The 27,917-nt window shown below is 45.3% G+C and overlaps 1 protein-coding gene across 5 annotated transcripts; it reads left to right on the plus strand.

The window, feature by feature from the left end:
- Nucleotides 1–5,570: 5,570 nt before the first annotated feature.
- LOC120497683 (gamma-aminobutyric acid type A receptor subunit pi) lies at nucleotides 5,571–27,628 on the plus strand. 5 transcript variants are annotated; one of them, XM_039699457.1, is made up of 10 exons: nucleotides 5,571–6,040; nucleotides 13,395–13,484; nucleotides 14,808–14,917; nucleotides 16,767–16,834; nucleotides 18,629–18,846; nucleotides 19,423–19,505; nucleotides 22,156–22,293; nucleotides 23,500–23,652; nucleotides 24,191–24,384; nucleotides 25,306–27,628. In XM_039699457.1, the coding sequence occupies exons 2-10, from the start codon at nucleotides 13,429–13,431 to the stop codon at nucleotides 25,618–25,620; spliced, it is 1,335 nt and encodes a 444-aa protein (XP_039555391.1). In that variant the 5' UTR covers nucleotides 5,571–6,040; nucleotides 13,395–13,428; the 3' UTR covers nucleotides 25,621–27,628. The 5 variants fall into 5 exon arrangements, with proteins under 5 accessions (XP_039555391.1, XP_039555390.1, XP_039555392.1 ...); XM_039699456.1 differs by lacking the exon at nucleotides 5,571–6,040 and adding an exon at nucleotides 12,696–13,208; XM_039699458.1 differs by lacking the exon at nucleotides 5,571–6,040 and adding an exon at nucleotides 12,696–13,208 and having other exon boundaries at nucleotides 18,659–18,846.
- Nucleotides 27,629–27,917: the final 289 nt, after the last annotated feature.

Raw genomic sequence — 27,917 nt, forward strand, 5'->3', positions numbered from 1 at the left:
TTGCCAGACATATATATATATATATATATATATATATATATATATATATATTTGCTAAACTCCATTTCGTAGGGTATTATCTGTCCACCAGTACATCCCAGGAAAAAGAACATTCATCCATGCGGAAATATGGAAATAAAGGTGTCTGTGTGAAACGTGGTCTTGGTGTCACTGCAGTGCCTGCCCAGCACTCGCTCCCGCAGGCACCTCCTGCTCCCAGAGACAGCAGGGCCCTCTGGACAATGCCAGACTGGAATTCTTGCTCCCTCTGCAAGAAGAAGGTGTGCTAACTGCGTGTTCAACACCTCTTGCTCCCTGGGATGTGTCCCAGCTGCTGCCAGGCAAAGCAGGCTCAGGCTCAAAGCATGTACATAGGCTTTTTGTTTGCTTTTTGGCTGAGGTTTGTTTGAGTGGCTGGTGAAACCTGAGTTACTGCTGCAAGATATTGGACAGCTCTGGTTTTATTCTGAGCCCATCACTACTGCAGTCTGAGCATCTCATCCTGCTCCTTCATGGGTCCAGGGCACAGCACCTGATGGATGGAGGGGCAGTGGGGAGGGAGCAGCTCTGCACTGGTCGAGAGGCTGTCTCTCACTCTGGAGCACAGTGGGGGAGCCTCAGGTGAGTGCCACAACTCAGCATATGCAAGGATATTTTTGAATCCAATAATAATGTCTTTTTTTTTTTTACTGAGACATTAATTCTGTAACCTTTGCTTAACCATGCAGGTCCAGCAAACTGGAAAAGGACCAGTTGGGAACACGTTGGCACGTGAAGTCCTTTCATCACATCAGATCTGCACTGTGTGGGATCAGGCATGGGAGCTGCAGGAGCAGAAATTCTGTGTGATGGAGAGCTGGTGATGGACCCACCCCTGCTGCTTGGCCAGGAGAGACTGGTTCTCTAGGAACAGGACCCCTGTCCCCATCACCCTTCAGGAGGTGGGAAATAATGAACTGATGATCTCCAGAGCTTCAGTGGATGTGGTTATTTCCAGATTGTTCTGTTAAAATTTCCCTTGTTGTCTTGCAGAAGAAAAGTCTCTCTTTCTCCATCTGTTCTTGTAGAGACTGGGGATCGCTGTAGGGCTCTGGCTGGAAGCCCCCATGGCTGGAAGGTGCCTCCTGAGCGCAGGGTGAGTTGTCACATTGCCTGGAACATTCTCCTGGGGACTCACCTGCTGTCCTGTCCAGGTGCACAGCAGCCTGTGAGGAGCTTGGGGGCTATGGGGTGATCCACACTCCATGTTCAGGACAAGGGCTTCTGCAAGGGATGGACAGGGCTCCTGGTGGTGGGGAGAGGGGGATGTTTCCTTTAGAACCTGGGACACTTGCAAAGTTTCTTGTTAGGTTTTGCACCCACAGCCAGCAGCCATGAAATGGAGAAGGAGAACAGCACCAGTGCAGAGTTCCCCTTGCAGGAATCTGCTCTGCTCTGAAGTCTGGCTGCAGGAGATGGGCCTGGATGGTCACTGCTCTCACCCAGATAACAAGGCATGAGAATGAGCCTGAATGCTCCTCACAGCTGTGACCTCCCTTCCCTGCAGCACAGCTTTTCCTGGGACATCCCCAAACCCAGCCCCAGTTCCCTCTGCTTCAACTGATGCAGCACATCAGGGATACACTGCCCCAGCGTTTTAGAGTCTGTGTTTGCTCTTTACATTGCAGAGAGCCAAGGAGTGAATACATTGATATTGTGAGGGATGCAGGGGAAGGGCCCAATGCTAGTAATGTCCAGTCATTTTGTTGTTAAAATGTCTTTGAAATGTTAGTGCTGATCCAGGATTTTCCAGAAGAACAATAAGTTATTGAAAAATGTTGATTAAAAAAAAATAAATTTAAGATTGATTTTACAATTCCAGGGTTAAATTGAAATTGTTGACATTTTCACAGAAACTGATCCAACCTTTGTATTCTAATTATTGTATTGATTTACTTATAAATCTATATAAATTGAAAATGTATAACAGTGTAAATATACACAAAGATAAATGTCAGCACAATGTTTTCTGTCTGAACAAATCTTCTAAATTTTAGAGAACTCAGAACACAAAGAATTACCAAAACCTTGTTTTCTTCACACAGCCTAAGCTGTTATGGAAGAGCATTTGTCACCAACAAGTTATAAGTAAGAAGAATAACACCCATTGTGGTGGGTGAGCATTGACAGGCACACTGTTCTATAACTGATAATGAGTAAAACTTTTTGGAAAAACTCATCTATGTGTATGACAAACTGCATTGCAAAAATACTTCTAAATTTTTGTTTCAGACTTTTTAAAATTTACCTCACTTTATTTGCCTTATTTTATTTTGCACTAAGCTGTGATATCATAATGCTTAGATCTTGAAGAATATCTGCCACAAACAAGTTACCAAATTACTTTTGGTTCCTTTGGTATTCAAATGATGGAGCTATGCACAAACAAATTAAATGCTTTGAAAGGCAAAGAAGGTAAGATATTTCTATCTGTTAGAAATCTAGGAGATTTGTATCAGCAATACTTTGTAGTGATTTCACTAATGAAATAAAATTAACAGAATATTGAAGGTTTTAGTTTCTGTCCTATTCTAACAGTGAATATTTAGTGCATGTCATAAATAAAAAATGGGAATATATGTTGTAGATTTCAGCAGCTTCAAAGTGTCCAAAAGCAGAATTTCAGAACCTAAAAGTGCCCTTTTCTGAGGGCACATCTGGACCAGAAATCACCTTCCAGCCTGTGAAGAGGATATTCCAGGGCTTGAGCAGCCCTGCTCAGCACGGCCCAGAGACATCACTGCAGAAATGGGTGTGACATTGCAGAGACCTGCAGATAGTTTTAGATACAATAAAAGTCACATTCGAAGGCAGCCTGTTCCTTTACTGCAGCTTTACTCTAGGTTTGGTATGAATTCGCAGTACCTGGGCGAGCTCTGTGCTGACACTCGGGGAGTACCTGGCCAGCTCCTGTGTCCCCAGAGCCCCAGCAAGGCCTGGAGGAGCTGCCTGTTCTTGGTGGAGCTGAATGGAGTCAGAAAACTGGGGAGGAAATTTTGACAGCTGGGAACTAAGGTAGTGTTTCACAGACTGGATGAGTCCCTGTGTATTAGCTGTGCCTTTCCTCCAAGGACAAGTCCATGGAGTGAGGAGATGCCTTGTTATAGGCATCTCCTTGTTTGGAGAAAATCAACACCAGCGGGCTGGAGCTGCCCTGGGGGAAGAGCCAGAGATGTCTCATGGCACTGACACAGTCTGGAAGGGATGGACAAAACCCTGCTTGGGTCTGTGTTAGTAGAGAGAACACAAAAATGTGACAAAGCTGGTCAAACCTGGTCCCTGTGCTGGGACTTTTGGAGATTTATTTTTTTTTTCACTTGGCAAAGAAGGAGCAATAGTAGTGTTTGGCTGGTCTTCTGTGGTTGTGCTTTCCAGGTGTTCTGTGTTCTGCTCTGTGGGCACCAAGTTCCTGGCTCTGCAAGTTTCTTCCTTGTTCCCAATGAAGGGCAGCACTGCCGCTCTCAAGCCCTCAGCTTCCAGTCACCACACAGGCAGAGTTGGGAATTAACCCAGGGGACAGCTGGCACTCAGGTATTGGGATATTGACATGGGAACAAGCAAATGGTCTGAGGCTTCCATGGGGAATAGGCTGTACCCACCCCATGGCTCGAGACAACTCCAAGTGCTCCCCACTCCCTGCATGAAGCTGGGCAAAACAGCCAGTGTTGTCAGCATGTGTGGAACCTATGGATGTGTGTGGATGTGTGGATGTGTACAGAGGTCTGTGGGTGTATGGATGTGTATGGGTGTTTGTAGCATAAGGATAATGTCACACATTCTGCAACTTCTGTTGTCACAGGCTATACAGGCTGTTACAGGACATTTGGGAATCAAAGGGTTTGGAATATTAGGACAGGAGTCTCCAGTGAAAGTAGTTTTTTGCTGTAGAGAAGATGCTTGTCATGCTCTGGACAGTCTCTGCCTGGTAAATAGAAAACAAGAGGCTGTGGATTTGCTCAGAACTCCTCAAAATTTAATCAAATGCAACTAGAAAAAATGTGGTGGTAAGTGCCATTGAATTAATATTTATTAGATTTACATTTTCCTTTGCAAATGTGACATAGCATCAGGTGTGTCTCAAAAGATTGTGCTTTTTAGGACATCATAGGGAGGAGTGCAGTGTTCCCAAAGTGGCCCTCAATTTTCCTAAATCATGTTCAGAGATTGATACCTTACAGAGACCCAGTTGTCCCCAGCCAGGGTGGCATGTCAGCCACAGGGACAGCTGAGGACACTGCTGTCACTTGTCATTCCACTGTGTGACACAGCCCAGCATCTCTGGACATGAGCACAGATCACCAAAGTTGCCAGGCTGGAACCAAACCTGAACAGCGGTTTTGGAGGGCTGCAGCTTCTCCCCTCAGCCATTGTTAAGTGAGTGCTGACTGCCTGCATGTGGCACAGAGGCAAATTATAAATAACTGCAGGAGCCATTTCTTCCCTCGGATAACAAGGCCAGAACTGCACATCAGCTTTATTCCTTCTCGTACCAATCTCCCAGTTCACTGTCAGGCAGAGATATGGCCCTGGCATACAAAAATTCCCTGTGATAATTGTACCAAGGCTCTGCCAGGGCACTGCTGGTCCCCATGTGGGGACATACTGGTCAGTACTTTTCCAGATGCCACAAAGCTTCCTCGGGGGTGTGTGATGATGTGGTGTGACTGCAGATGTAGCAATAAATAGGCTACAGGGCCTTTAAGGACACCAGACACTTTCTGCCTGTCACATAATTATCAGTCTCATACCCAAGAACACATTCTCCATCAGCTCACAAGTGTTTCCGTGATTTTTGGTTATTTAATTTGTGCCAGGTCTGGTGGTGCTTTCTACTGTAACAAATATAAACTAAATAATCATGAGGGAAAATGTCAGATCTTTTCCTCCATTTTTATGGATTCCTTTTTGGTTTGGTGTGTGCATTCCCAGGCAGACAGGTCAAGACCAAGATCGAGGATTACCCTGAGAAGGAAAGACCTGAAACCTGTTCTATCCCAGATGGCCAAGGAGCATCAGTCTGGCTCCAGCCCAGAGCCTGTGGGGGGCTGACTCCAGCTCCTTACACACAGGGTCAGGGATCCCTGCAGGTAGCACCTGCTAAACTGTGGGGAAATTATGTAGAGACTTTTTCTGTCCTTTGAGATGCAAACCTGAAGGTAAGTCTGCAGTGACTTGGTTTTATCCCTTTAAAATATTTTCACAGTTTTTTTTGGAAACTTCTGACATAAAATTCTCCCCTTTTCCTTATTTCCACAGTGTTCAAAACAATCTACTCCAAAGGTAAAGGTTTCAGTGAATGCTTCAGTGTGTTTTGTGATACCATTCACAGCTTTGAAGACCTCTGAGTTCATACCCTCAAAAGCAAGTGCAGCAGTGTTTTTGTTCAGGCTATTTAGATCCCATCAGAGCTCAAAGCTGAGTTAATGTTTCACTTCAGGCTGCAGCAAATTAGATAAAAAAGTATTTCCTCATTCCCGGAGTTACCCTTTTACTTTGTCTGCACTGCTCCATTTGCTGATACAGGAAAAAAACATTGCTTAATCCCTTTTAACAACCATTGAGATTATTTTTAAACACAAAATATGTTTCTGTACTGCATTGTCTTTTGCTGAGGCATCTTTAAGACTACCAAGCCTCAACCCATGCTAAGAAATGAGAGCTGTCTTCCTTCTGGCAAACCTACCAGCACTGTTTGATAAGTTTAGAAAGATAAACCCATGTGAACCTTGGTGATTTTTCCACCTCATTTTGTTTCACCCAAAAGCAAGAAAGGCTTGCTCCTTGGACATTAATTTTGGAAATTCTGAAGTGCTCTTTGGGTAAGCTTTTCGAAGAGGTCCTTACCAGTGGAGATAGCACACACACCTGGCAGCTGACAAACCTGTGCCTGTGCTCTGCCAAGGAGCAGCTCCCACGCCTGCCATGCTGGAGCTCCTGGGGAAGCGCCACGGGACCCGTGATCACCTGTAACAGCAAAGGACACAAAGGACAAGAGCTTCAGGTGAGACATTTATCTGCTCTTTCACTCCTCTGCTGGGACACACATATCCCACATGGAGCCACAGTCTTCCACTGGCCAGAGCTCCTGAGCAAGATTATTCTCAAATAGTGAAAATAATAATAGGAAGTGTTGCTCTATAATCAACATCCAGTTACCTCAACAGCAAAACACTGGGATGTGTCTGTGTCTGCTCTCTGTGACTCTTCAGGACAAAATGAGAACCCAAAATATTTTGAATTGGGTATATTGCTGCAGTGCTTGGAGAGGTGCTGAGAGCTGTGGGGGTCCCTGCTGCATCCTCACCTCCCGAGGCACTGTGGCTGTTCAGTGGAGATACTGCTGTGCCCCTGGGATGCATCCCTCTGACCAGTGCCATCTCATTTGCAGAGCAGCATAAAGCTATCATGGATTAATTTAAAGTGTTTTGGGATTTTTTCCCTAAAATATTCCTCACTCAACAGAACAATATAGGCCTAGGTCCTTTGGGGGGGGAAGTTAAACTAAAAGAAAGCCTTTTAATTAAGCTTTTTTGATGTTTATGGTGTTCAGAACAGTTCCAAATACCAGGCACTATCAATAGAGATAACTTTTTCTCTCTTGAACATGAAAACTAGAAACTAGTACTTACTGCAGCTCATTTAATGAGTACATCTTGATCTGATTTGTTGTCTCCAAGTGTATTTCATCCTATTAACATAAAAGTACACAACTGTTTCCAATAAATCCTGATCTGGAGTAGTTAAAATATCTACCTAGCTTTTGACAGCCGAAGTACTTGTATGGATGAAATATTTATTTAACAAGTTAGGGAGCAAAAAGGAATGACATCATATCAGGTAAGAGCTTTGGCCAAAGATAAAACCACAATTGTGCATTTATCTGAGATAATAACAGAACATTGAGTGCTTAAAACTGTGTGTCCAATTAATTGTCAGTTCCCAAACTCATTCCTGTATCTGACAAGAGGTTACACCAACCTTCTTTTACATTTAAATTGTGTTCTTTGTCTTTAAGGTGGAGTTAAAATCATGAACGCTGGGTGCTGATGTGTACAGAGATAAAATGTTTTCAGGTTGTCTAGGAAACATCATAGTGGAAATAATTAGATGGGGTTACAAACTGGAAAAGAAACATGCCTGGTATCAGCCCAGGCATGCTCTTACTTGAAATGTAGTTCTGGTTCTGGTATGAGCATCACTGGCACGTGGGCCCTGTTCAGAACACAGCAGTTTTGGTGACAGAGCATTTGCTGTGAGCACCGTGATTTTCTCAAAGAGCAGCTGGAACCTGCAGGGCATTTCACAGCAGGAGCTGCCTCATTGTGGGTAGTGGCCGCTGTTGGGGGGTGCTGCAGAGTGCTGGGCACCCAGGGGCTCTGAGGGGCTCAGGGCTGCCAGGGCTGCTCCTCAGACACAGCATGTGAGGGTACCCCAGCCCTGCTCCCCTGTGCTGGGGCAGCCTGGCCCCCGCTCTGCCCTTCATGAGCACCGAGGCTGGCACTTGAGGCACAGGGACGGGGCTGTGTTTGTGTTTTTAAATAGTGGGGAGAAAAAATTGCAGTGCTGGATCTATGATGTAAATAACAGGACAAAATACAGCTCCACTAATGGCATCTCCCATAGCTGTGGGGCTCGAGTTGTGGTAGGAACCTGCTGCATCAAAGTCCCTTTTACAGAGCAGGAGGAAAGAGCAGAGATGATGTGGGATGGGGCTGGATGTTGAGGACATTGGTGTGAGGGAAGGGAAGGGAAGGGAAGGGTCACTACCTGGATTTATGTGGTCCTTGGCAAAGGCCTCAGCCAATGGGGATGGCTGAGCAGTACTGCAGCCTGGGACCAGAGCCACAGGTGGGAAAGCACTGACTAAAAGTGGTTCATGTGCAGTCCAAGTCTGGTTTGGAGTCTGTGTTTGCTCTATCATTTCACCCAAAAAAAGCATACTGGTAGTAACAGAGTGGTTTATTTTCTCTGTTGCTGTGGACACCGTTGTCAAGTTACAGAGTTAGATGTAAATAAGTCTAGAGTATAAATCAGCATTTCTTTTCACAGAATATCAGTTTTCTCCCTCCTCTTTCTAGCCTGTCTTTCAGGCATTCATTTTGGAAAATCTAGAAAGATAAATTATGCAATGGTCTGGCTTGGCAGTCATCTTAAAGGCTGAAATGGGGCAGTACTGCTGCTGGGATGACATTTGGCTCCAGGTCACTGATGGTGCTGAGCCCCCAGCTTGCCATGCCTGTGCTCCTTTCTGCAGGCAGGAGCCCCACCCTCACCTCTCCCTGTAGCACGAGAGGTGTTGCTTCTGTTTGAAGCCGCCAGGAGACCAATGCAGAGCTACAGAAAATAAATGTGCTATGAACTGATTGATTTATTGGCATTTTCTAGCCCAGCAATTAATTCTGCTCTTGGGAGGCAGAACCAAAGCAGCAAGCAAGCTGTAAAGCCAGATCAGGGCTGATAAGGTATTCCTCCCTCCGTGGCCCTGTGCTAGCACACAGAGCAGCCTATTCAGGAATCATCTCCCCCAGGATCCCTGGCCCCAGCGAGGATCAGCCCCGGCTGCATCGCGGCGGAGCTGAGCCCGGCAGCGCCCAGAGACAGAGCAGGGACCCCAAGGTGCTGGGACAGGGGGGTGGCAGCAGGGCTGGCACGGGGGTGAGCACAGCTGCTGCCCTCCCACTGGGCTGCAACCTGCTGCTCAGGGCTGGCAAGTCACTGCTCTCACCTTACCTTTTGCAGATTGCTTTGACATTCATTCTTAGTACATCTCAGCACAGATACATCTTCCCACAGTTCAAGCTGAAGTGCTGGGTGGCCCTAAATGTGATGGCCCTGTGCTGGTGGCTGATGGTGTCCGTGTGGACTGTCCAGGGGTGAGCACTGGCCACTGGGCAGTGGGGCCAGCTTGGCGCTGGTGGCTGCATGCATCTGTAAATGTGAAGCCTGTGGGGAAACTGAAGCAGGTGAGGAGGAGTCCTGACCCAGGATTTGGGAAATGGTCCCCACAGGTGCTACTGGGTGCCTGGAGTTCACATGGTAGCCCATGTCAGTCCTGGGGATGTGGGGGCCAGTAAGGAGGGGAGAGAGAGAACTGCCCTTGCCATTGCTTGTGTCTCTCCTCCTCCCAAGCAGACTGCACCCCCTCTTCCTGTCCACACACTCTTTTTGTGTCAATTTCTCACTTTTGAGACCTGCATTAAATTTCTCCCAGCCCTCAGGGAGCTCAGAAGGGAATTCAGATGCTGTAAGTAAAAGTCACAGCATACAAGCAGCATTCCTGCTGGGAGGGTTTATGTCACAACTGCTCAGCTGCTCACTGATACATCCCTTGGGCATGCAACAAGTACCTGTGCAAACCCAGTGCAGCAAAGAAAAGGCATGGAGAAGGAGGAGGCTGATGTTGAGTCAAGCTCCTTGACCCACTTGTAAAATTCTCTGTGTTTAAAGGTCTCTGTGTGCAGCTTTCATTGGAGTTTTCCTCTATCTACAGCAAAAGAAATAAGTTGAATCTATGGTCTCTTCTACAAACCTTTCTGTTTCAGTCAAGTAGAATCAGTGTGGCTCTTTTTTAATCCTGAATTGTGTCCTGCATGTGTACTTTGCAGTTCTGAACTGTTTGTATGTACAAACTGAAAAGTAAAAACCAGAAACATTGCATCCACTTTTGAGATAAAATTCGACCTCGAGGCAAGGCTAATAACTCCCTCTAGCCTCGGGGATCCAGATGAAGTTTTTCAGAGCTGATGGCCATGTCCACCTCCTGCCAGAACCGATGGGAGCAAGGCAGCAGCACAGATTGCTGGCCAGTGCCACCAGCCAGAACTCCTCCTTGTGTCCTGAAGGTGCTCTGTGCTTCAGGGATGCGCTGCTGGTGACACTGGGCACCACTGGGGCAGAGCTGGCCTGGTCTTGAGCTGCCTTTGCAATTTGGAGCAGACATCTGCGTCTTTGCAGGACCGAAACTGTGCAGCCTAGAGGAAGAAATGTAACAATTTTCCAGATTCTTCCTCCTCCCTTCTAAAAGGAATGCCTTGAGTTTAAAACAAAGCAGTTCATTTAAAACAAAAGACTAATGAATATGGCCGCCCTTGCTCTTTTGCAAGTTTAAACACCTCATCTTTCCTCAAAGAACAGCTCTAAATAATTTTATTTGCAAGCCCTAAGCAGGAATTTGTATTCATGGTAAGACACTTATTGAGTTAATTTATTTAATGCTGGGGCATAATTTCTAATAGTGGAGGAGTCCCTAGGCCCAGTGCAATTGTCTCCCTGTTAGGGCATTAATATTTAAAGGAGTTATAATATTATGTCAACTGATCTGTGTTTTTTAGGAAGTAGGTTAGCAGTTATTGATGGTCACTTGTGTGAAGGATTAGCTTAAATAAAGCTGGTACTTGGCAGACCAATGCTTGCCCCCCGGCCAAATCCCACGCCCCGGCAGGGAGGGGCCCAGGGTCTGGGGCAGTGGATCCGAATGGAATGTGGAGATTGCGGAGGGAAATAAGGCAGTGCACATCTGGAGGGTGCTGCTGCGGCTGCTCCGCAGTGCCGGGCTCAGCCAGCAGCAGGGGGAACGCTGCAGTGCCTTCGTGTGGCTGCCAGTGCTGCTGCTGTCAGCATTTCTTGAAGAGGCGTGAGCCTCCTATGATCTGAGCAAGGAGCTGTTAGTACGTGTTCTGCAGGGGCTCGTTCATCTCGACAGATAGTCTTACTGATGACACTTAAGACAAATAACTTGACCTCTGTGTGCCTTTATTTCTCTGTTCTTAGAAGCTGGGAACGTTTATGCTATTTCTTAAGTGATTTAAAACAAGAACTGTTCTGAATTTTAAAACTTGTTTTACTACTGTATTAAATTCCATATTGCACTAAGAAACATGGTGTTGAATGGCCTTAAAAAACAATGTGGAAACCAATCCAGATGAAATACCTTTGTGCTTATTGTAGATATTGAGTATTATTGAGGAAATTCCAAGGTTGGCGTGGAAGGATGTGCAGCTGCAGTGCAGCCTTTACTGTGCTGCCTGCAAGAGCAAAATAAATGTGGGCTGTGGAGGTGCTCAGGAGGGCATGTGGCTGGTTTTCCCCCAAAACTTCTGCAGGGAGGAGTGTTTCACTGCCCTGCAGAAACGCAGACTAATAAATGCGTAAGATCAATGATGTCTGAACCGTGCTTCTCGAGGCCCCATTTCCTATTTTTTCTTCACATGCTTATCTGTCAGCATATTGTCAAACATTGAATTAATGCGCCACTTGCAGCTCCTTTCACCCCCCCTTTCGCTCCCTTCAGCCTGACGGCTCCTTTCCCGTGCTGGGCAGGTGCTGCCGAGGCCAGAGCAGACACAATAAAGCGGTTCTGTCCATCACTCCTTTCCTGCTGGGAGAGGTCAGCGCGTCCCTGCTGCTTCTCCCCTGCAGGGGTGGCCCGGGGCATGCAGAGACTGCGAGGGCAGGGATTGAGTGCTGAGCTCCCCCAGCTGTGCCTGCCAGCACGGGGCTGCAGGGGAAACCAGTTCCCTTTGTCATGAACATCACAGATGACCAAGGAGAGTAATTCTGAATTACTAGGGGAATTGCACAGTTTATTTGATATTTACCTGTTACCTGGAAGCTTGGAAGAAAAATTCCCTTATGTTCACGGAGGATTTTGTGGCCATGTGTTTGCTGTAGCCTCTTGGTGTATTGACTATGCCCTTTGTCACCCAACGGTGTTTAAGGCTACATTTTTCTGTGAAAATGAAACCCTTTACTGGACATAAAAACATAAATACACAACCTTATTTCTTCCCATTACTGGTAATCTCTGTTGAAAACTCCTGCCCTGTAACAGCAGAATTGCTGTTGTATTAACTGACACACTGAGCAGTGAAGAAATACTGTGGTTATATTCAGCTCTGGGCACTGGTGTCACCTTTCTCTTGCCCAGGAGTACTTATAGATTTCTATTTCACTGTCTCCCAGTCTTTGGTATATTTGTTGTCTTTACAGTCATCCTGTGCAAAACATGGGATATTCATTAGGGATGCTCATGAGAGGTTCCTCAGCTGAAGTTTATGAAGTCTCATTCTTTAACTGAAGTCTGATTTGTAAAGTTAACTTCTTTCTTCAAGTTTTTTCAACAACATGGACCAATCTTCCTTTTTTTTCAATCGAAATGGTGGTCTAACGTTGCTGTGAGCGGGTAAATTATTCTCTCTCTGGTCCTGCATCCCCACATTATAGTGAGGAGCCCTTGAGAACATCTAGAAACATCTGAGTACCATTTCAGAGAATGAGCTAGAAGAGCAAAGCCTTGCTGGAAATTCAGATGTGGGACTGGTATTAGAGCATACTGTGTTTTGAAAAAACTCCATCCTTTCTCCAGTGGGATGCCCTGCATTCATAGTACTTGAATGTTCAGGTGTTTTACTGGCTCAGTGTGGGCAAAGTTGTTATTTCCTGGTGCTCTGCTTGTCCCATGGCAAAGCACCAGAGCTGTGCATCTCTCTGAAGAGGAAGAGTGTCCTCTGGGCTGTGGGGAGCTACTACAGGAAGGATCTAAGCAGAAAACTCATGATGTTTGGGTTATTATGGTGCAGCCACATTGGAAGCTGAGGCTCTAAACGCCATTTGTGATGAGAGAGGTGCTAGGTCTGAAAAAAGGTGTGTGAGTGGAACAGCACTTCCAGCAGGAAGCTGGAGATCAGAGTGGAGCAGAGCATAGCTCAGAGCTGCCACTGTGGCACCCGCTCCAAGGCCAGCACAAGCCCAAGGAGTCTTGGCCCAGCAGCCAAACTTGCTCCACTCCCAGAAAAGTCAACGAAACCGCTTTGAAGTGCAATGACCTCATGCTCTGCTGCATGCTGAGTGGCTTGCCAGCGTTGCTGTTAATAGCAGGGGTTTATCCCACGTACAATCAATGGAGCACAGAGTTACAGCACTTCTGTGAGGCTGGGCAGGGGAGCCTGGGACTAAAAGAGGCTGAAACTGCCATCTGTGGGCAGTATCTCTCTTGGCTTCAGAGTCTGACTGCTCTGGGAGCTATCCACACATTTTCCTATTTAATCAATTCATTCCCGTGGTGCCATTCCCAATATCAGCTAATTGCCATCCCATACTGAGAGGAGAGGAGAGGAGCTAGAATTTGTCGAGGACTTCAAGACCTGAGTTGTCATCAAGGCTTTTATGTGGTAAGTGACAGAACATGCTTAAAAATTATACTAGCCAGGAAAAAGGGCAGAAGCCATTGCATATCAGGTATGTTAAACATCACTCTCTAATGGTTCTGACTGTGCAGCATTTCTTCTCCCTGTCTCATTCCCTTAAAATAATTTCTCTTAAACCACAAGACTTTGTCTTTCTTTTCCTCTTCACAGACAAGCAGAGCAAATACAGAAACAATCTCGAGACATGTTCTGCAGATATTTTTCCTTCTTCGGTCTCTGTCTTTTCCTTCTAATCCAAAGGTAAGTGTAGGGTTTGTTTTGTTTTAAAGGGAACATTTGAATGATGTTTCACATAAATAATGTGGGTCAAAAGGAAACTATGCTTCCAGTTATCCAGCCCATCCAAAGGTAGCAGGGTGCAGTCAAGGATGTGGTGTGGGAGACAGCAATCTGCATAGGTCCCTAAACCACATTATGTCCATTAACAGTGCAACCTCTGATTTCCTGTTCAGAACCAGCACAGGTTGTAATTTTTCATGAAAAATGCCTCCCACAAGGCTCCCAGCTCTGTTATTACCATCCTTGGTAGTACAAGTCCCACATTTGTTAAGTATTTACATACATAGTGTGCAAAACCTGCTTCTGCTGTAAGGTCCTGTTTAGTCTAAATCCTGCAGGTCCAAGGCCCCATTAACCCAGCTGTGAAGGAAACAGAAGAAAAACCCTTGGTGAGAGCTGTGAGTAACTCCATAGCTGCTTCCTGCCCAGAGCAGGGTCCTGGCACTGGGAGCAGTGAAGGCTCTGCCTCCCACCTCCTCCTGCCCAAAGCAAGAACAAACTCCTAACCCTTCACTCAGTTACGCTTTTCTCAGGTGAGGCTGTGCCACCCTGCACCTTAACACTCACCTTTTACCCCAAACCCCATCCCTCTCACTTTCTGTGTGAGGATACAGATCTGTCAGCCTCATAACACAGCTTCTGCCTTCAATAACCAACCACAAAATGTAAATTTTGACATTGTAATCTAGAGTTGGACCCTCAGTATACCCAGCAGCTGGAGCAGCACGGCCCACAGACCTGAGGGAGTGTCTGTGAAATGCACAGTCCTCCACTTTTCCTCTCCAGTATTATTCCTGACAGCAGCTGTAGAAGCTGACACTCAAATGTTATGAGGATGAAGCTTATTTAGGGGACTAGAGATTAGAGAGGAGGAGCTGTTGGGCTGTAAGGTTTGTCTCAGGTTGTCATAAATGGAAGGAAAAAAGAAAATAATATTCCTTATGTAGACTGTACAAGAAGGAGTGGGAAGGGGAGATGGGGGTTTATTTCTCAGGCTTGTGATCTACAGACCTTGCTTGATTTTCTGTTTGAACAGAACATTCTTAAGATACTGTGTGTGCAACCTGTAGGTATCAGCTGAGGCAATTTGCCATTTTCCCACCTCTTGAAGGTGCTCATTATTCAGCCAGCACAGCAAAGTGAGAAAAAGCTTGTGATTTCAATTATTTACTTTGTTTTAATAACTATTTTATACTGTTTGTTTGAGCACAAGCTGGAAGCAGCTGCAGCTGCACACCAGATGTGCCCAGCCCAGCATGTAACAGTTGGTGTTTGTGTCCCCAGGAGCTCTCTGGGTCATGGATCCAGCTTGCATGGCAGGGGCACAACATCCCTCCCTGGATTTGAGAACCTCACCATGGGGTACAACAAATACCTTCGGCCCTACTTTGGTGGTATGTTGGCTCCACACAAGGGAGCATTTAAAATCGGTCTATAATGCTCATGTGGAGGGGAGAGCAGGCTTTCACCTTGATGCAGTTTCAGAGGTTGTGTTTCTTTTAAATTGGTGTCCCAGGCTGCACTCCTTTCTCTCCATCCACTACTGTCTTGAACAGCTGGTGCACGTATATGTGGGGCTTGGGAACAGGTCCAGCTGTGAGGTGAAGAGCAGGGAATTTATAAACTTTAACATCTCTACGAAAGACTTGACTAAATAATTAAATTCTGCTCTAACTGTACAAGCTTTTGTTTAAAGCCTGACCCTTGTGATTCTATGCTTTACTTTTCGTCATGTACAGCTATTATAGCTATTTACGCAGCTATAGAGAAACAAAGCCATTCTTCTTGCCAGGAAATTTTGACACATGCTTTCACCTCACACTGTGATACAAATCTGTTTCAAACCCTAGTGAGACTCTGGGGAGCTGGAAGCAGGCAGGAATTTAGGAACTTATCTGAGGCTATCCAGCAATTTGGGTGTCAGGTCTCTCACCTTCCAGGTTAGTGCTGTCATCACACAGCGGAACAGGTTTCTCAGAATGACATTCAGAACCTGAAAAGTGTCATTGAAAGTTTAAGAAACAGCAATGACTGTTTTTATTTCTATTAATCTTGGTTTTGTGCCTGAACAATTAATGAAACCCCACTTTGCAGAAAAATTTCCCATCAGCTTTCACAAGGCCATGGATATTTCCATTGTAGACTGACCTGCTGCTACTGGCAGCCCTGAGCTGCTTCCTTTTTCTGGCCATGGTAACAAATGTCTGAGACAATACAGAATTTACCATCTTGTTCTACCTAGAATGGCTGACCTGTTGCAGGACTAGAAAGGCTCCTCTAAATCCTGTAACACCAGTGAGCAGATGCTTCTGTACAACAGAGCAGAGATCCATTGCATCTGCAGCAAATGTTAAACAAAACCAGCCAGGACTCTGGTGTGACCTCCCCTGGAGGCCGAGTCCTCACAGTTGTGTCCTGTGGTCAATAAATGCAGTGGGCTTGAGTCTGAATAGACAGAGATGCGAACAGCAGCTGCTTTAAAAAATACACATTTTCTGCAAACGAAGTGAATTTATGAACCGTTTAAAACAAACAAAGCCAAAACCACCTGGAAAGAGTTTCAGCAATTGTGTCCGTTGTGATTCAGACGAACAGCAGTTCCACGAGGAGAGGCGCCGCTCTGTCAGGCACAGAGGGCTGTGCCGGGGCCTCGAGCCGCGCTCCGCGCTGGGGCCGGGCCTGCGCGGGTCTCGTGTCCCGGCCGCTGCTGCCCTCTCGCGGCGGCTCCCGGCGCTCTCGGGCCGGAGCTGGAGCCGGGCAGAGGCCGCTGCTCCTCCGCGTTTCAGGAGTGCCTTTCTCGGGAACCAGGGACCTTCTCTCCTCGGTGGCTCCTTCCCAGGAACCGGGGCTGCCCAGCACTCTGAGCTGCGGGAAGTGCTCTGTGCAGAGGGTCCGTGCCTGGTGTGGGCTGGGATCAAGGGACAAAGCGGCCCTGGGTGCCTGTCCAACGGCAAATGTCACTGAAATGCTGCTGAACTAAACTGCTGAGCTTTGCAGCCAGTGCTAATGGGTATTTTCCCTCTGCTACCACCACCAAACACAGAACTCCAGCTCCCTAACAGTGACAACTGCATTTCGGATCACAGAATTTCTGAAACCGTGTCTGACCCTCTGGGGCTCTGCAGTTTTAGTGACAGCGAGTGAAACTGAGGACAGTGCCCACTCTGCACAGAATCCTGAGTGGCTTTACTGTGCCCTCCACACTTCCCTTCTCTCTGCTGAAGCATTTCATTCCCTCTGCAGGAGAACCTGTACAAATTGCAATGAGTCTGGACATTGCAAGTATTTCTAGTATATCTGAGAGTGACATGGTAAGTGAAAAAACTTTTATTTTACAAGATAAGATTGAGATATGCCTTAGAGACTTCAGATGTATTCCTGTGTGTCCAGCACAGAAAAGGTCATTTTGAAACTGCTTTGCTGTTCGGGGGCTGTTGACCACTTCCAGCAGTGGGATGAAAACAAAACTCTTTTATGACTGCAGACTGTTGTCCTGGATTAGGGCAAATTTGGAAGGAAACTCCCAAGGGCTTCCTCTAGAAAGCAGATTCAAGTGGCCCCTCCCTCAACTGGTTCAGGAAAATATTTTCTTGGAGATAAGTGGAAAAACCTGATTATTTAACAAGAAAAGTATTCACAAGCATAAAAAATTAATAATATTAAACAATAAAACCTCTAGCTGTTCTGAAAAGATGGCAAACTCAGAAAGTCCTTTTCATGGGCTGTAGCTTGGCTCACTCAGTCTATTGCCAATCCCTCCAGCGCTGGAATGCTGTGTCCCAGCCTGGTGGGCCACAGGCATGAGCTCCTGGTGTTTTTCTAGGTTTTCACTAGGTTTGAACAGTTCCAAGAAAAAGAAAAAAATCACAGTCCAGGGAACTTATCTGCCTCTGCTAGCTAAAAATAGTAACTAAAAGCAAAGGAGAGCTCTCTCCCGCTGTCTGTACTGCAGACAATGCAGTCTAGTCCATGAAAAGGAACGTGAAGTGAGTGCAGTTTCTGAAAGCAAACTGCACACTTCTTTCCTCCCCTTCACTTTCAGAACCAGTCTTAAAGGTGCAAAACTTAATATCCAGCATAAATGGAACAGACAATTAGGAATACAAGCATTATAATGTCACCCTAAGACAACTGTGTAGATGCCATAGTAATGTAGGCTTACAAGAAAAAAGAAGTAGTTCCAAAAGTCCTACTGGTCAAAAACTCAGCACCTTCTGGAAATGTGACCCCATGAAAATAGAAAAAAAATCAATCCTGTGCGGCATCCCTTGTGAGGAAGGAAGTTGAATAGACCAGCAGTGCCTGTGGTGTCCAGAAGACTCAGTAAAGCATCAGCTTCAGAGCTGAGTGGGTGCTGCTTATTCTTTTCTGTGAAAAGCACCCATTTTCACTTATTCATGTGAAAATGCTCCAATCAATGCTGCAGGTGGATTTTGGCGGGGCAAACTCAAGTTAATCCCAGTGTTCTTAGATTCAAAATCCCTATTAAAATAGAAGGCACAAGTTCTCTTTTTTTACTTATTTGGATGGGGTTTTTTTAAGATGTCTCTGACATAACAGGTTGGATTCACTTACCTTTTTTCTCCAAAGTGCCAATGCCTCTTTTGTGACCAGTTCTCTTTTTTTACTTATTTGGATGGGGTTTTTTTAAGATGTCTCTGACATAACAGGTTGGATTCACTTACCTTTTTTCTCCAAAGTGCCAATGCCTCTTTTGTGACCAGATTTATAGTACGTGTGGAGTTTCCTGGCTCTAGGCAATGACTGATCTGTAATGTCAGTAACTTGTGGGGTGGCCTCAAGTGTGTGCTTCCCATCTGTTCTTTTACCTGCAAAATGGGCACAAAAACATCACTTATAATAACTGCTCATTAAAAACATAAAGTACTGTAAGTATAATCTTTAGTCCTCAAACTCCACACCTTAGAGTGGAAATGTATTAGAAATATTACAGTGAATAAAACTGTGATGAAAGTGAAGCTTGAAGCTTAGCTGTGATAGGCTGAATAAGGAAGTGTTCTGTCCCTTGTCACACACATGGTGTACCCCAGCTGTGCTGTGCAGGTGCCTGGACACACATCCCCAGGCTCTGCTCTGTTTGGCAGGATTACACAGCCACCATCTCCCTACGGCAGCGCTGGACAGACCCTCGGCTGGTCTTCCATGGCAACAAGAGCTTCACACTGGATGCTCGCCTGGTGGAGTTGCTCTGGGTGCCAGACACCTATATTGTGGAGTCAAAAAGGTCCTTCCTGCACGATGTCACCGTGGGCAACCGCCTCGTCAGGCTGTTCTCTAATGGCACTGTCTTGTACGCCTTAAGGTACGGACACCTCCGGCTTTGCTGCTGCTGGCTCAGAATCAATTTCCAGAATTACTCTGGACAGGAGCAGGTACCAGCTGTCACAGGTCATGAGTTTGGTGTCAACAAGCCAGCTGTGAGCGTTCTCTGCTGATTCGTTTCCCCCTGTTCTGGCTTCCAGAAATGCCAGTCAATGATCAGGATCTCCCATCACAGTACATGCTGTATCCTGAGGCCTGCTCAGAAAGCTCACAAGTTTAGGTGTCACTGAGGAAAAATCCATTCACATGGGGACAGGGGAGGAATAGAAGGAGGATGTCACAAAGTAAAAGTTCAACTGACAGTGGGAAACCATTTGTTTATCCAATGCCTTGTAGTGATTTCTTCTGTTTTTTACCAAGAAGTGTGTTTGTCCATGAACACAGCACTTGAGTTAGCAATTCCTACAGTGCTCTCCTTAGCTTGTTCTTGAGGGCTCTCAGTTAATTCATATCATAGGTCCAAATAATCTAGCTGACAGAGCAGAGCTTTGTGATCCCGTTTGCTGTGTAAAACATGCTTTTATTTCAATTCTCAGAGTTCTTTCTATTCTTACAGAATCACTACTACTGTTGCCTGTAACATGGACCTATCAAAATACCCTATGGACACACAAACATGCCAACTGCAGCTAGAAAGTTGTAAGTATAATGTTCTAGAAAACTCTAAATTTATTTATTCATAAGTAACTACACATATTGCATATTTAGATTAAGCACGGTGGCTTTCTGGAGTAGATTTTTACTCCTGCAAATTATAACATCCAAAAGAAAACAACTTCTGTGTCATCATTCCTCAAATGTTTGTCCTGTATTCCACAGCCCAGAGATTTCCTGTCACTGTGCAGTTTATGTGTGCAGTTTATGCAAAAAAGTGGTAACAAATAATATTTATTAAAGTGTAGATAATTCAATCTCGCACAGAAAGGATGACGTAATATTGTTGGTTGGTTTTCAAAATTCAAGTTCTTTTGAGCACACAGCTTCTTCAAAACTTAACTTGCGGGATAAGTGCCTGTGATAGAGTACAAGAAGAACAATTCCCACATCTTTAGGTAGCTAATACCTGTTGCACCCCCCAAATCCCCACTGTAAGAGGACATGGGGAAGGGTGAGTCTCACTAGAATTAGAGTGGAACATGGTTCTCAAACTTATGAGCTGAAATTAGGGCCAAACCCAGGTTTGTGATGCCTGCCCCCCCAGTAGGGAGGATGCCATTACCTTACTGTAAAACCTCCATACCTTCTCTGTGAGTTCCCATGGCAGCTCCTGACAACGCTGACTCCTTCCTGTCCCTCACAATACATACTCACCCTTTCTGCCCCTCTCACAACCACCTAACCCTTCCTCCTCACAGCATAGCACACAATTGTCCTCTCAATTAGCTAACCCACTCTTTTATAACACCCATCCTTATTGGACATAGCTGTGACCTGTTAAGGGCAGGCCTGTTCCTACTCCTTGGTAATTAGTACAGCTGCAACTCCTCAGGGGTGAGATTGCCCTCAGCACTATATCTATTCTCCTACATTATATCCTCCCACAGGAGGGGATACAGATGATGGGACCCTTGTCAACAGAAGACTGTCAGACTGAGAAGTCTCAATAAGACTATAATAATAAGGAGAATTATCAGTGAGTTCTGCTCTCAGTTAGATTAAAAGCTCACCTAATGCTGGATGAGAAAGAGTCCAAGGACATGTGGGCCACTGCAGGGTTGCCAGCACTGCTGCTCCAGACCTGTGATGAGCAGGCAGCCAGTTCTTGCTGCATGACACAAAACCAAACTTCCACCATCTCAGGATGGAAAAAAACCAGATTTTTAACTTCTGGGGTTGCAGCATGAAGCACGTAGGGAAACACATATTATTTTCACATTAAAATCATATTAGTTCACCATGGTTAACTTTATTACAAAGACTAGCTCCTGAAATAATAATGATTGGCCTCTTCTGCTAAAGTGGAGCGTGTTTAGGCCTGGTTTAAAACTGATTGGGTCCTACATCATGCTCAGTTGCTGTATAATTCCAATGAAATTATATACATATTGCCCACTGGAGATTTCATTAGGATAAGTGCCCAGAAATAATGCTATTTAAATATACGCCAGATGAATTAACAACAATCTATCACTTATAAAATTTTCCTGATTAACCACAATTTATAAAACCACTTAGGAACTTTGAAAAGTCACATGCTTAGGATTCTACTCAGGGATTCATGCGCCGGACACCTAATTTAGGAGTTCATCACACCCAAGCTCTGGTAATTTGTGTCTAATAAGAAAACACAATTAGATATAAATAGAGCTGCAACTTCATCTGATTCTCTCTACCAGGACAAATGGGTTATTATCAGAATCACAGCATCCCTACTCATGGTCTCAAAGAAGGGTTCTTAATAAAAGAATTAAATCAGTGAAACTGATGGACTTGTTTACTAAATTGAGTCAAATTTTTGAAGGGAATGGGAGGCTTGCAACTCAGTACAAGATTTACCCCTCAGACTGAGGTATCCCTCTGTCTAACCTGAGGTTATGTCATCCCTGGAGGCAGGTACTCAGATGGCATATATGGAGTCCCACTGCTTTGAGGCAGGAATTTGGTGTTACATAAATGTTGTGTGCATTTATTTGTCCTCAGTAACTTAATGCCTTTAAAGATAGGAGGAATGGTGTGTGGAAAAAGTTGCTTTTGTGAGCAGATTTTCTGGACAATATGTACCCAGTCAGAGGAGACTGGTTCATAACCACATAGCAATCTCAGCTGTAAGCTCCTGACTAACTGAAAATGCATTTTCTGATGTTTTGAAGCACTTAAACAGATGACTCAGTGAAATGTGCTTCTGCTCCATGATAAAGGGCTCAGTGGGATCTGAATTCTCTTTCTTAGCCACTGTGTTTCTCCTGCTCTCCTCTCAGACTGAACAGAGAGACTGTGTTTGAGGGTTAACCACAGCAGTGGTAATATCCCATTGTATGTAATCAAGCTGTGTATGACAGCAATGGGTTATCTTTGAAAACATGAATACCCCATGTAAACAACTGCAGTAGGCTCTCAGCAGCCTTGCACATTGTGTATCATTCCCAGAAGTGTGTGTTCCTGTTCACATCTGGGGCAGCAGACCAAGGGCAGTGAAGGAAGCACAGCCCACGTGGTCAGACACAGCTCAGGGGCCTCTGTCCAGTCTGCAGCGCTGGGGTCAGGGTTCTGCTCCCCGCAGGAGGCAGAGCAGGGCACAGCTGGACCCTCCCTGGCCACAGCAGTCACACAGTGTCTGTGTTCTCCTCAGGGGGCTACGATGAGAACGATGTCACCTTCACCTGGCTGAAGGGAAACAACTCCGTGCACGGCATCGAGAAGCTGCGGCTCTCCCAGTACACGGTGGAGCGCTACCACACCCTGGTCTCCAAGTCACAGCAGGAGACAGGTAAATCTGGGAGAGAAAAAAGCAGGGAAAGCTCTTGGTATTCCCCATCCCATCTCCTCTCCTTCTGTGGGCCAGGCTCATTTGACTAAGTCCTGAACTGTAAAGCCTTTAGCAGATCTTAATCTCACAAAAAGAGATTAACAGAAAGGTGCTGACGTCCTATTAGTTGCAGTCAGGATATTCTGTAAGATGGAAATCCAGAGAAAGATGGAAGTTTAAAATATACTGTATTAGTTTGATGGATTTAATTTTTTTTTCTTCTTCCTATTTTCCTCTACACATACCTGAAGAAACTCTATCACTTCTATTCAGGTGTGCAGTCTATAGATACTGCAGAGAGCAATGTTTACAGTAACTAGGAGTAAAATTAATATTTAAAATATACATTTGTTTGTAAATTACAATTCTATCATATTTTTGTAGATCAGCATTCAATGTCTTTTTCATTATCAATGTACTCTTTTCTCCAATTACAGATAGTATGAAAGGGGGAAAAACTTCCTTAGAATTACAAGGTTTTAAAAATAACAGTGTTTTGTTGTTTTGTTGCATACACAGCCCATGAACAACACGGACTTTGTTTCTATACTTCAAAGGGAATTATTGTTTATAGAGCAGAAATACATCCTGAAAACACTACTGATCCAGCCTCAGAACCCTTATGTCAGTATTTACAACAAATTGTTTTTTAAAAGATGGAGAACTCAAAAATATACCATTATCAAACATCACAAATCACTAATGAAAATGGAAGTCTGATTCTCTGTGATGATAAGGCATAGGGGTGCTTTGGGATGTGAGCCAGACCCTGCTGACATCAAGAGACAAATGTTTTGTGTTTTTCAGCCATCAGGTAAGGCTGAACCTGGCAGTGCCCTTCAGAGCAGGTGTTGGAAAAGGTGCTGTGCTGAGTGTGAGAGAGCAGGTGAGAGCATCAGCCCTGCTCTACTCAGAACTGAGCCCCTGCTGTAATATTTGTGCTATGCTCGGGGGCAGGAGCCCCTTTGCAAGGCATCTGCTGTTCAGATGGGGTTGTTCAGATGCCTCTTTGCCTGTCAGTGCTGTGTGTGTCCTCCCGTGTCAGGTGTGTTGCCTGCATAAGCTCTGCTGAGCTACATCAGCTGTGCTGGTGCTGGGCTGTCCCAGTTTTACTTCAGGGGTCCTTGGGAACCTTACATTCACCAAGACTCTTGCTTTCATAAACAGGCAGTTACCCACGATTGATATTACAGTTTGAGCTGAAAAGAAACATCCTTTACTTCATTTTGGAGACCTATGTGCCTTCCACTCTGCTTGTCATGTTGTCCTGGGTTTCTTTTTGGATCACACTGGACTCAGTGCCTGCAAGAACCTGCATTGGTGAGTTCTTGCCTGAGGAATGAAGAAGATTTAACCAGACAGAGGAGCCTCTGAAGGCTGGGTAGATGGTACTTCTCTTGAGCTCCCTGCTCAGGGATAAATGGTCTGCTCGCCTTCTGCTGTTCTTTGGGGCAGAGCTGGGTTGGTGTGGAGGAGATGCTGTGGCAGGGACACATGCCCACCTGCAGGGCTGTGTGTGGCTGAAGCTCTCAGGAGATCCATTGCAGAGAGTAGAGGACAGGGCACAGGATCTTTGTGGTGTGCTTTGGAGAAAGCAGGATGAAGGGATTTTTTTACTGAAAGTATGAAAAAGAAGAGAGCCAACTGCCTGTTGGAGCTAAGCTGCCAAAGGCAGGGAGAGCCTGTGTGAAGCTAGCGAGTGCTACAAAAGTATTTCAATTGCTGTGGTGGATGATTTGGATTTGGTAAGAAGTGATGTGCTTTAACTGGCCAGCAATGGAGAGCAATGACATGAACAGAAGCGTAGGCCAAGACTTCTCCAAAGTGTCCACAAGAAAACTATCTCTCTGTTTCCAAGGGGTTACAACAGTGCTTTCTATGACAACTCTGATGATCGGCTCACGAAGTTCACTTTCAAAAACCAACTGTTTCATTAAGGCCATTGATGTTTATCTTGGCATCTGCTTCAGCTTCATCTTTGGCGCCCTTGTGGAATATGCAGTGGCTCACTACAGCTCCTCACAGAAGTGTGCAGCTAAAGTACCAGAAGAGGTAAGGTCCGATGCTCCTTAATAAGGCCAGTGGTCTTGGACTGGTAGCAATTAGTTCTCCATTAACTGAACAAGACAAATGGTCTTCTTGCTATGGATACATCAACAATGCTTCTCCTAACTGACACTAAATCTAAACTTTTGTGTGTAACAAACACATGAATAGCACAGAAATGCTGTGTCTCTGGAAGACTTCTGAGCAGCAGCCTTAAGTGGAAGTCCTGTTGGGTTCACAAGACCACATCCAAAAAGGCACTTGGGCCTGGCACTGGATTGGGTCCATAGCCCTGAGATGAGCTCATGTGAGCAGGAAGCACCACTGCTCCTTTCAAATGCACTCAGAGAAGAGCCATGATAACACAACTCTTCACTCTTCTATCAAACAATTCCAGTAAGGGAGGTACTTCCCTCTGCCAGAGGAAAGCTGAACCCTTCTTCCTCCCTTCCCAGAAGATGCTTCCAAACATCTATCCCACAGTTTTCTGTGGGGATTGTGGGAGTGAGTTGTTCAAGAGCTCTGCTTTAGTGTGAGAAATAATAAACAACCATGTATGACTGTAGTCCAGTTTCATCAAGGGCCCAAATCCTGTCAGGGGAAAAGGAGGTTTCCCACCGCAATACTGAGTTCCCAGCCATTAAGCTACTGTGTAGACAGGAAGAGATCAATGTCCTGTAGGAGATGGATATTGGATTACCCAGAGTAAAACTTGCTCAAGGATCTAAAAATATCTCTAGAAATACAGTGGTGGAAACAGGCATCTCTTGGACCTCAGGCCCTCCTAGGAGTAGGCAGCAGCTGAAAGATGTGTTTGAGTATTGGGATGACCCCATATGAAGCTGTACTCTTATGTCTTTATCCTTATGGTCTTCTTCCTCTGCAGGAGAAGACAGACCTTAAAACTGTGCACTCTTTGTTTCCTAGAGGACTGCAAATGAACTGACTGAAGAAATGGAAGAAGTTAACATCACCAACATCCTCAAAAATTCCATCACCAGCTATGAACAGAAAATCAGCTTCACAAGCATTGAGATTTCCAGCGATAATGTTAACTGCAGTGACTTGACCATGAAAAGTCATGAGAAAATCAAATGTGTCTTGAGGAACAAAATGCACGGGATCATTGGTTATTTCACAATTCAGAACCCTGGCAATGTGGACCACTACTCCAAATTGCTTTTCCCTTTGTTTTTCATGGTGGTCAATGTGTTTTATTGGGCTTATTATCTATATTTTTAGTAGAAATTAGTTGATTCATTCTCCTACTTCAGCAGGAGAGGAATTGTGCCAGTGGGCATCCAGGTACATAACCTCAGTGAATTCAATGTGGACAAAAAGCTTCTTTGTGTTTCCTGAGGTACCCAGCAGAAGTGTGTGAGGTGTGCATGCATCAGCAGCACTGACTCTGACAGCAGCTGTTCAACTGAGTGACTGTGCTGGGCTCTTCTGCTCACAGCTGCATTTCATTCCACACCTCACCTGGCTGGAGGTGGGTGTGCAGGACTGCACTGGCAGCTACAGAGCACTACAGGTGGCAGAATTATTTTGGTAGCTTGGAGCAGGTTGAAACCTTCAAGCTGAGATGTCCCAGAAGATGTATAAGATCATGACTGTTATTCTTTGTTTGCAGAGAGAACAGAGGGACTGTGATTGCTGCCTCAATAGCTGCTCTGTTGCAGTGAGAGCCCTGAGGCAGCAGCAGAAGCTCAGTGCAGGGCAGCACAGTGGGGTGCTCCTGTGCATGGTGCTGCTTTGTCCTGGATGGTGCAATGCCAGGATGGTGATTCAGAAATGCACAGTGGTGCCTCACTGCTTTTAGTCTGTAACTCACTGAGATAACCCTCACTTGCTGAAGTTCTCCATCCCCAAGACAGATGGAGGCTTGTTGTTCATGAAGCTGCATTTTTTCAGAGATTTGGGAACATGAAATAGAGGCAGCAAAATAATTTTGTAACCCATCTCTTATACTCTTCCTGCTTTACTGCATGTGAACAGATTCTACTGCTTTCCATGTCTTCCTCACAAATTATTTTTTGTCCTGGAGAATGTTTCCTTCAGTCTTCACTGCTACAAGCAGCTCTCACTCCTTGCCAGCCAAAGGCACAAGTGTCATTTGTCATCCCCTCCTTTATGAGGCTGTGCAGCTGTGGCAAGTCAACAGTGCTGCTGGGTGAAAAACGTGCATGGGTTGGGGTAGGCTAGTCTAAATCACCCTTTCACTCTCACACTTTCACTTTTAGGCTGAAACACTGCTACTTTTTTGAGAAAAATAATATTCTAAGTGGGCTCTGGAAACTGCCCGAAGTTAGCTCTGCTTATCCTGCAATCAGCAAAAGCCAAAGTTTTCTTTTAAAGATAAATGAAATGTGGCCACACAGTTACATTAAAGAACCAAATGCTATTTGGTACTGTGTAGCTTAAGAATACTGGAAGTCTTTATTTGCTGATTGTAAAATGAATGTTTTATGGGTGCCCTACCCAGCACCCTTTTTTTGTCTGTGCTGCTTTCATCACTGAGAGGGGGCAATCCTGCACTTATGTAGGCGGAATCAGAATTGCCTGCAGTAGCTCCATCCAGCAGAGTTCTGGCTGGGTGAGGCCTCAGTTTGTAGCTTATGTTACAGTCTCAGCATGCAGTGTTTGCTTAGCTTAAGGATCTCTTCTTGGGGGTTCCTAGAGAAGGTGAACAGAGCACATGAAATTATAGATTTTTTACTTTAATAACTTTTTATTGAACCACTTCACCACACTGTACTTTGAGGGATCTAACCCACATATTCATAAATCATCACTTTTACAAAGAGCAGCACAAGAAGACAGAGGGGAACAGGCTGACAATGGCAAGTGGATAAACACAAACTCAATAATGAAGTGTTGGCTTGTATATACTGGCATTTGAAGTCCATTCCATAAAATGCAATAAAGTAAATGTTTGTGATATGAACACAAACCCTCAGAGAGATTCTCTACTAAAAAAAAAAAAATCGTTATCTCTTCTCTGTATTGGTTTCTTTCTTTAAAACCCAACTAAAATGCCCTTATGTGTTTTACACTAGCCACCAAATATTAATGTTAACAAAAGGAATTTCTTTGTACAAAGTCCTCCAAGATGATCAAGTCCAGCTGCTCCCCCAGCCCTGCTAAGGCCACCACTAAACCCTGTTCCTATGTGCCACATCCACACGGCCTTTAAATCCCTCCAGGGATGAGCACTCCACCACTGCCCTGGGCAGTCTGTTCCAATGCCACCACCTTTCCAGTGAAGAAATTTTCCAGAATATCCAACCAGAGCCTGCCCTGGCCCAGCCTGAGGCCGTTCCCTCTCCTCCTGTCCCTGTTCCCTGGAGCACAGCCTGACCCCCCGGCTGTCCCCTCCTGTCAGGAGCTGTGCAGAGCCACAAGGGCCCCTGAGCCTCCTTTTCTCCAGGCTGAGCCCCTTCCCAGCTCCCTCAGCTGCTCCTCATATTTCTTATGCTACAGACCCTTTCCCAGAAAGGCCTTCTCCAACCTGAACAATTCCCAGATTTCAGCAGGTG

This window comes from Passer montanus, unplaced genomic scaffold (genome assembly GCF_014805655.1).
Source record: "Passer montanus isolate IOZ18808 unplaced genomic scaffold, ASM1480565v1 scaffold133, whole genome shotgun sequence".
NCBI lineage: Eukaryota > Metazoa > Chordata > Aves > Passeriformes > Passeridae > Passer > Passer montanus.

Bases quoted from the DNA above. Each gene is read 5' to 3' on its own strand.
- LOC120497683 (XM_039699457.1), top strand. From the start codon at position 13,429: ATGTTCTGCAGATATTTTTCCTTCTTCGGTCTCTGTCTTTTCCTTCTA. The intron at 16,835-18,628 runs GTAAGTGAAAAA...TCTGTTTGGCAG, and splicing joins GTATATCTGAGAGTGACATG to GATTACACAGCCACCATCTC. The intron at 22,294-23,499 runs GTAAATCTGGGA...TTTCATAAACAG, and splicing joins CAAGTCACAGCAGGAGACAG to GCAGTTACCCACGATTGATA.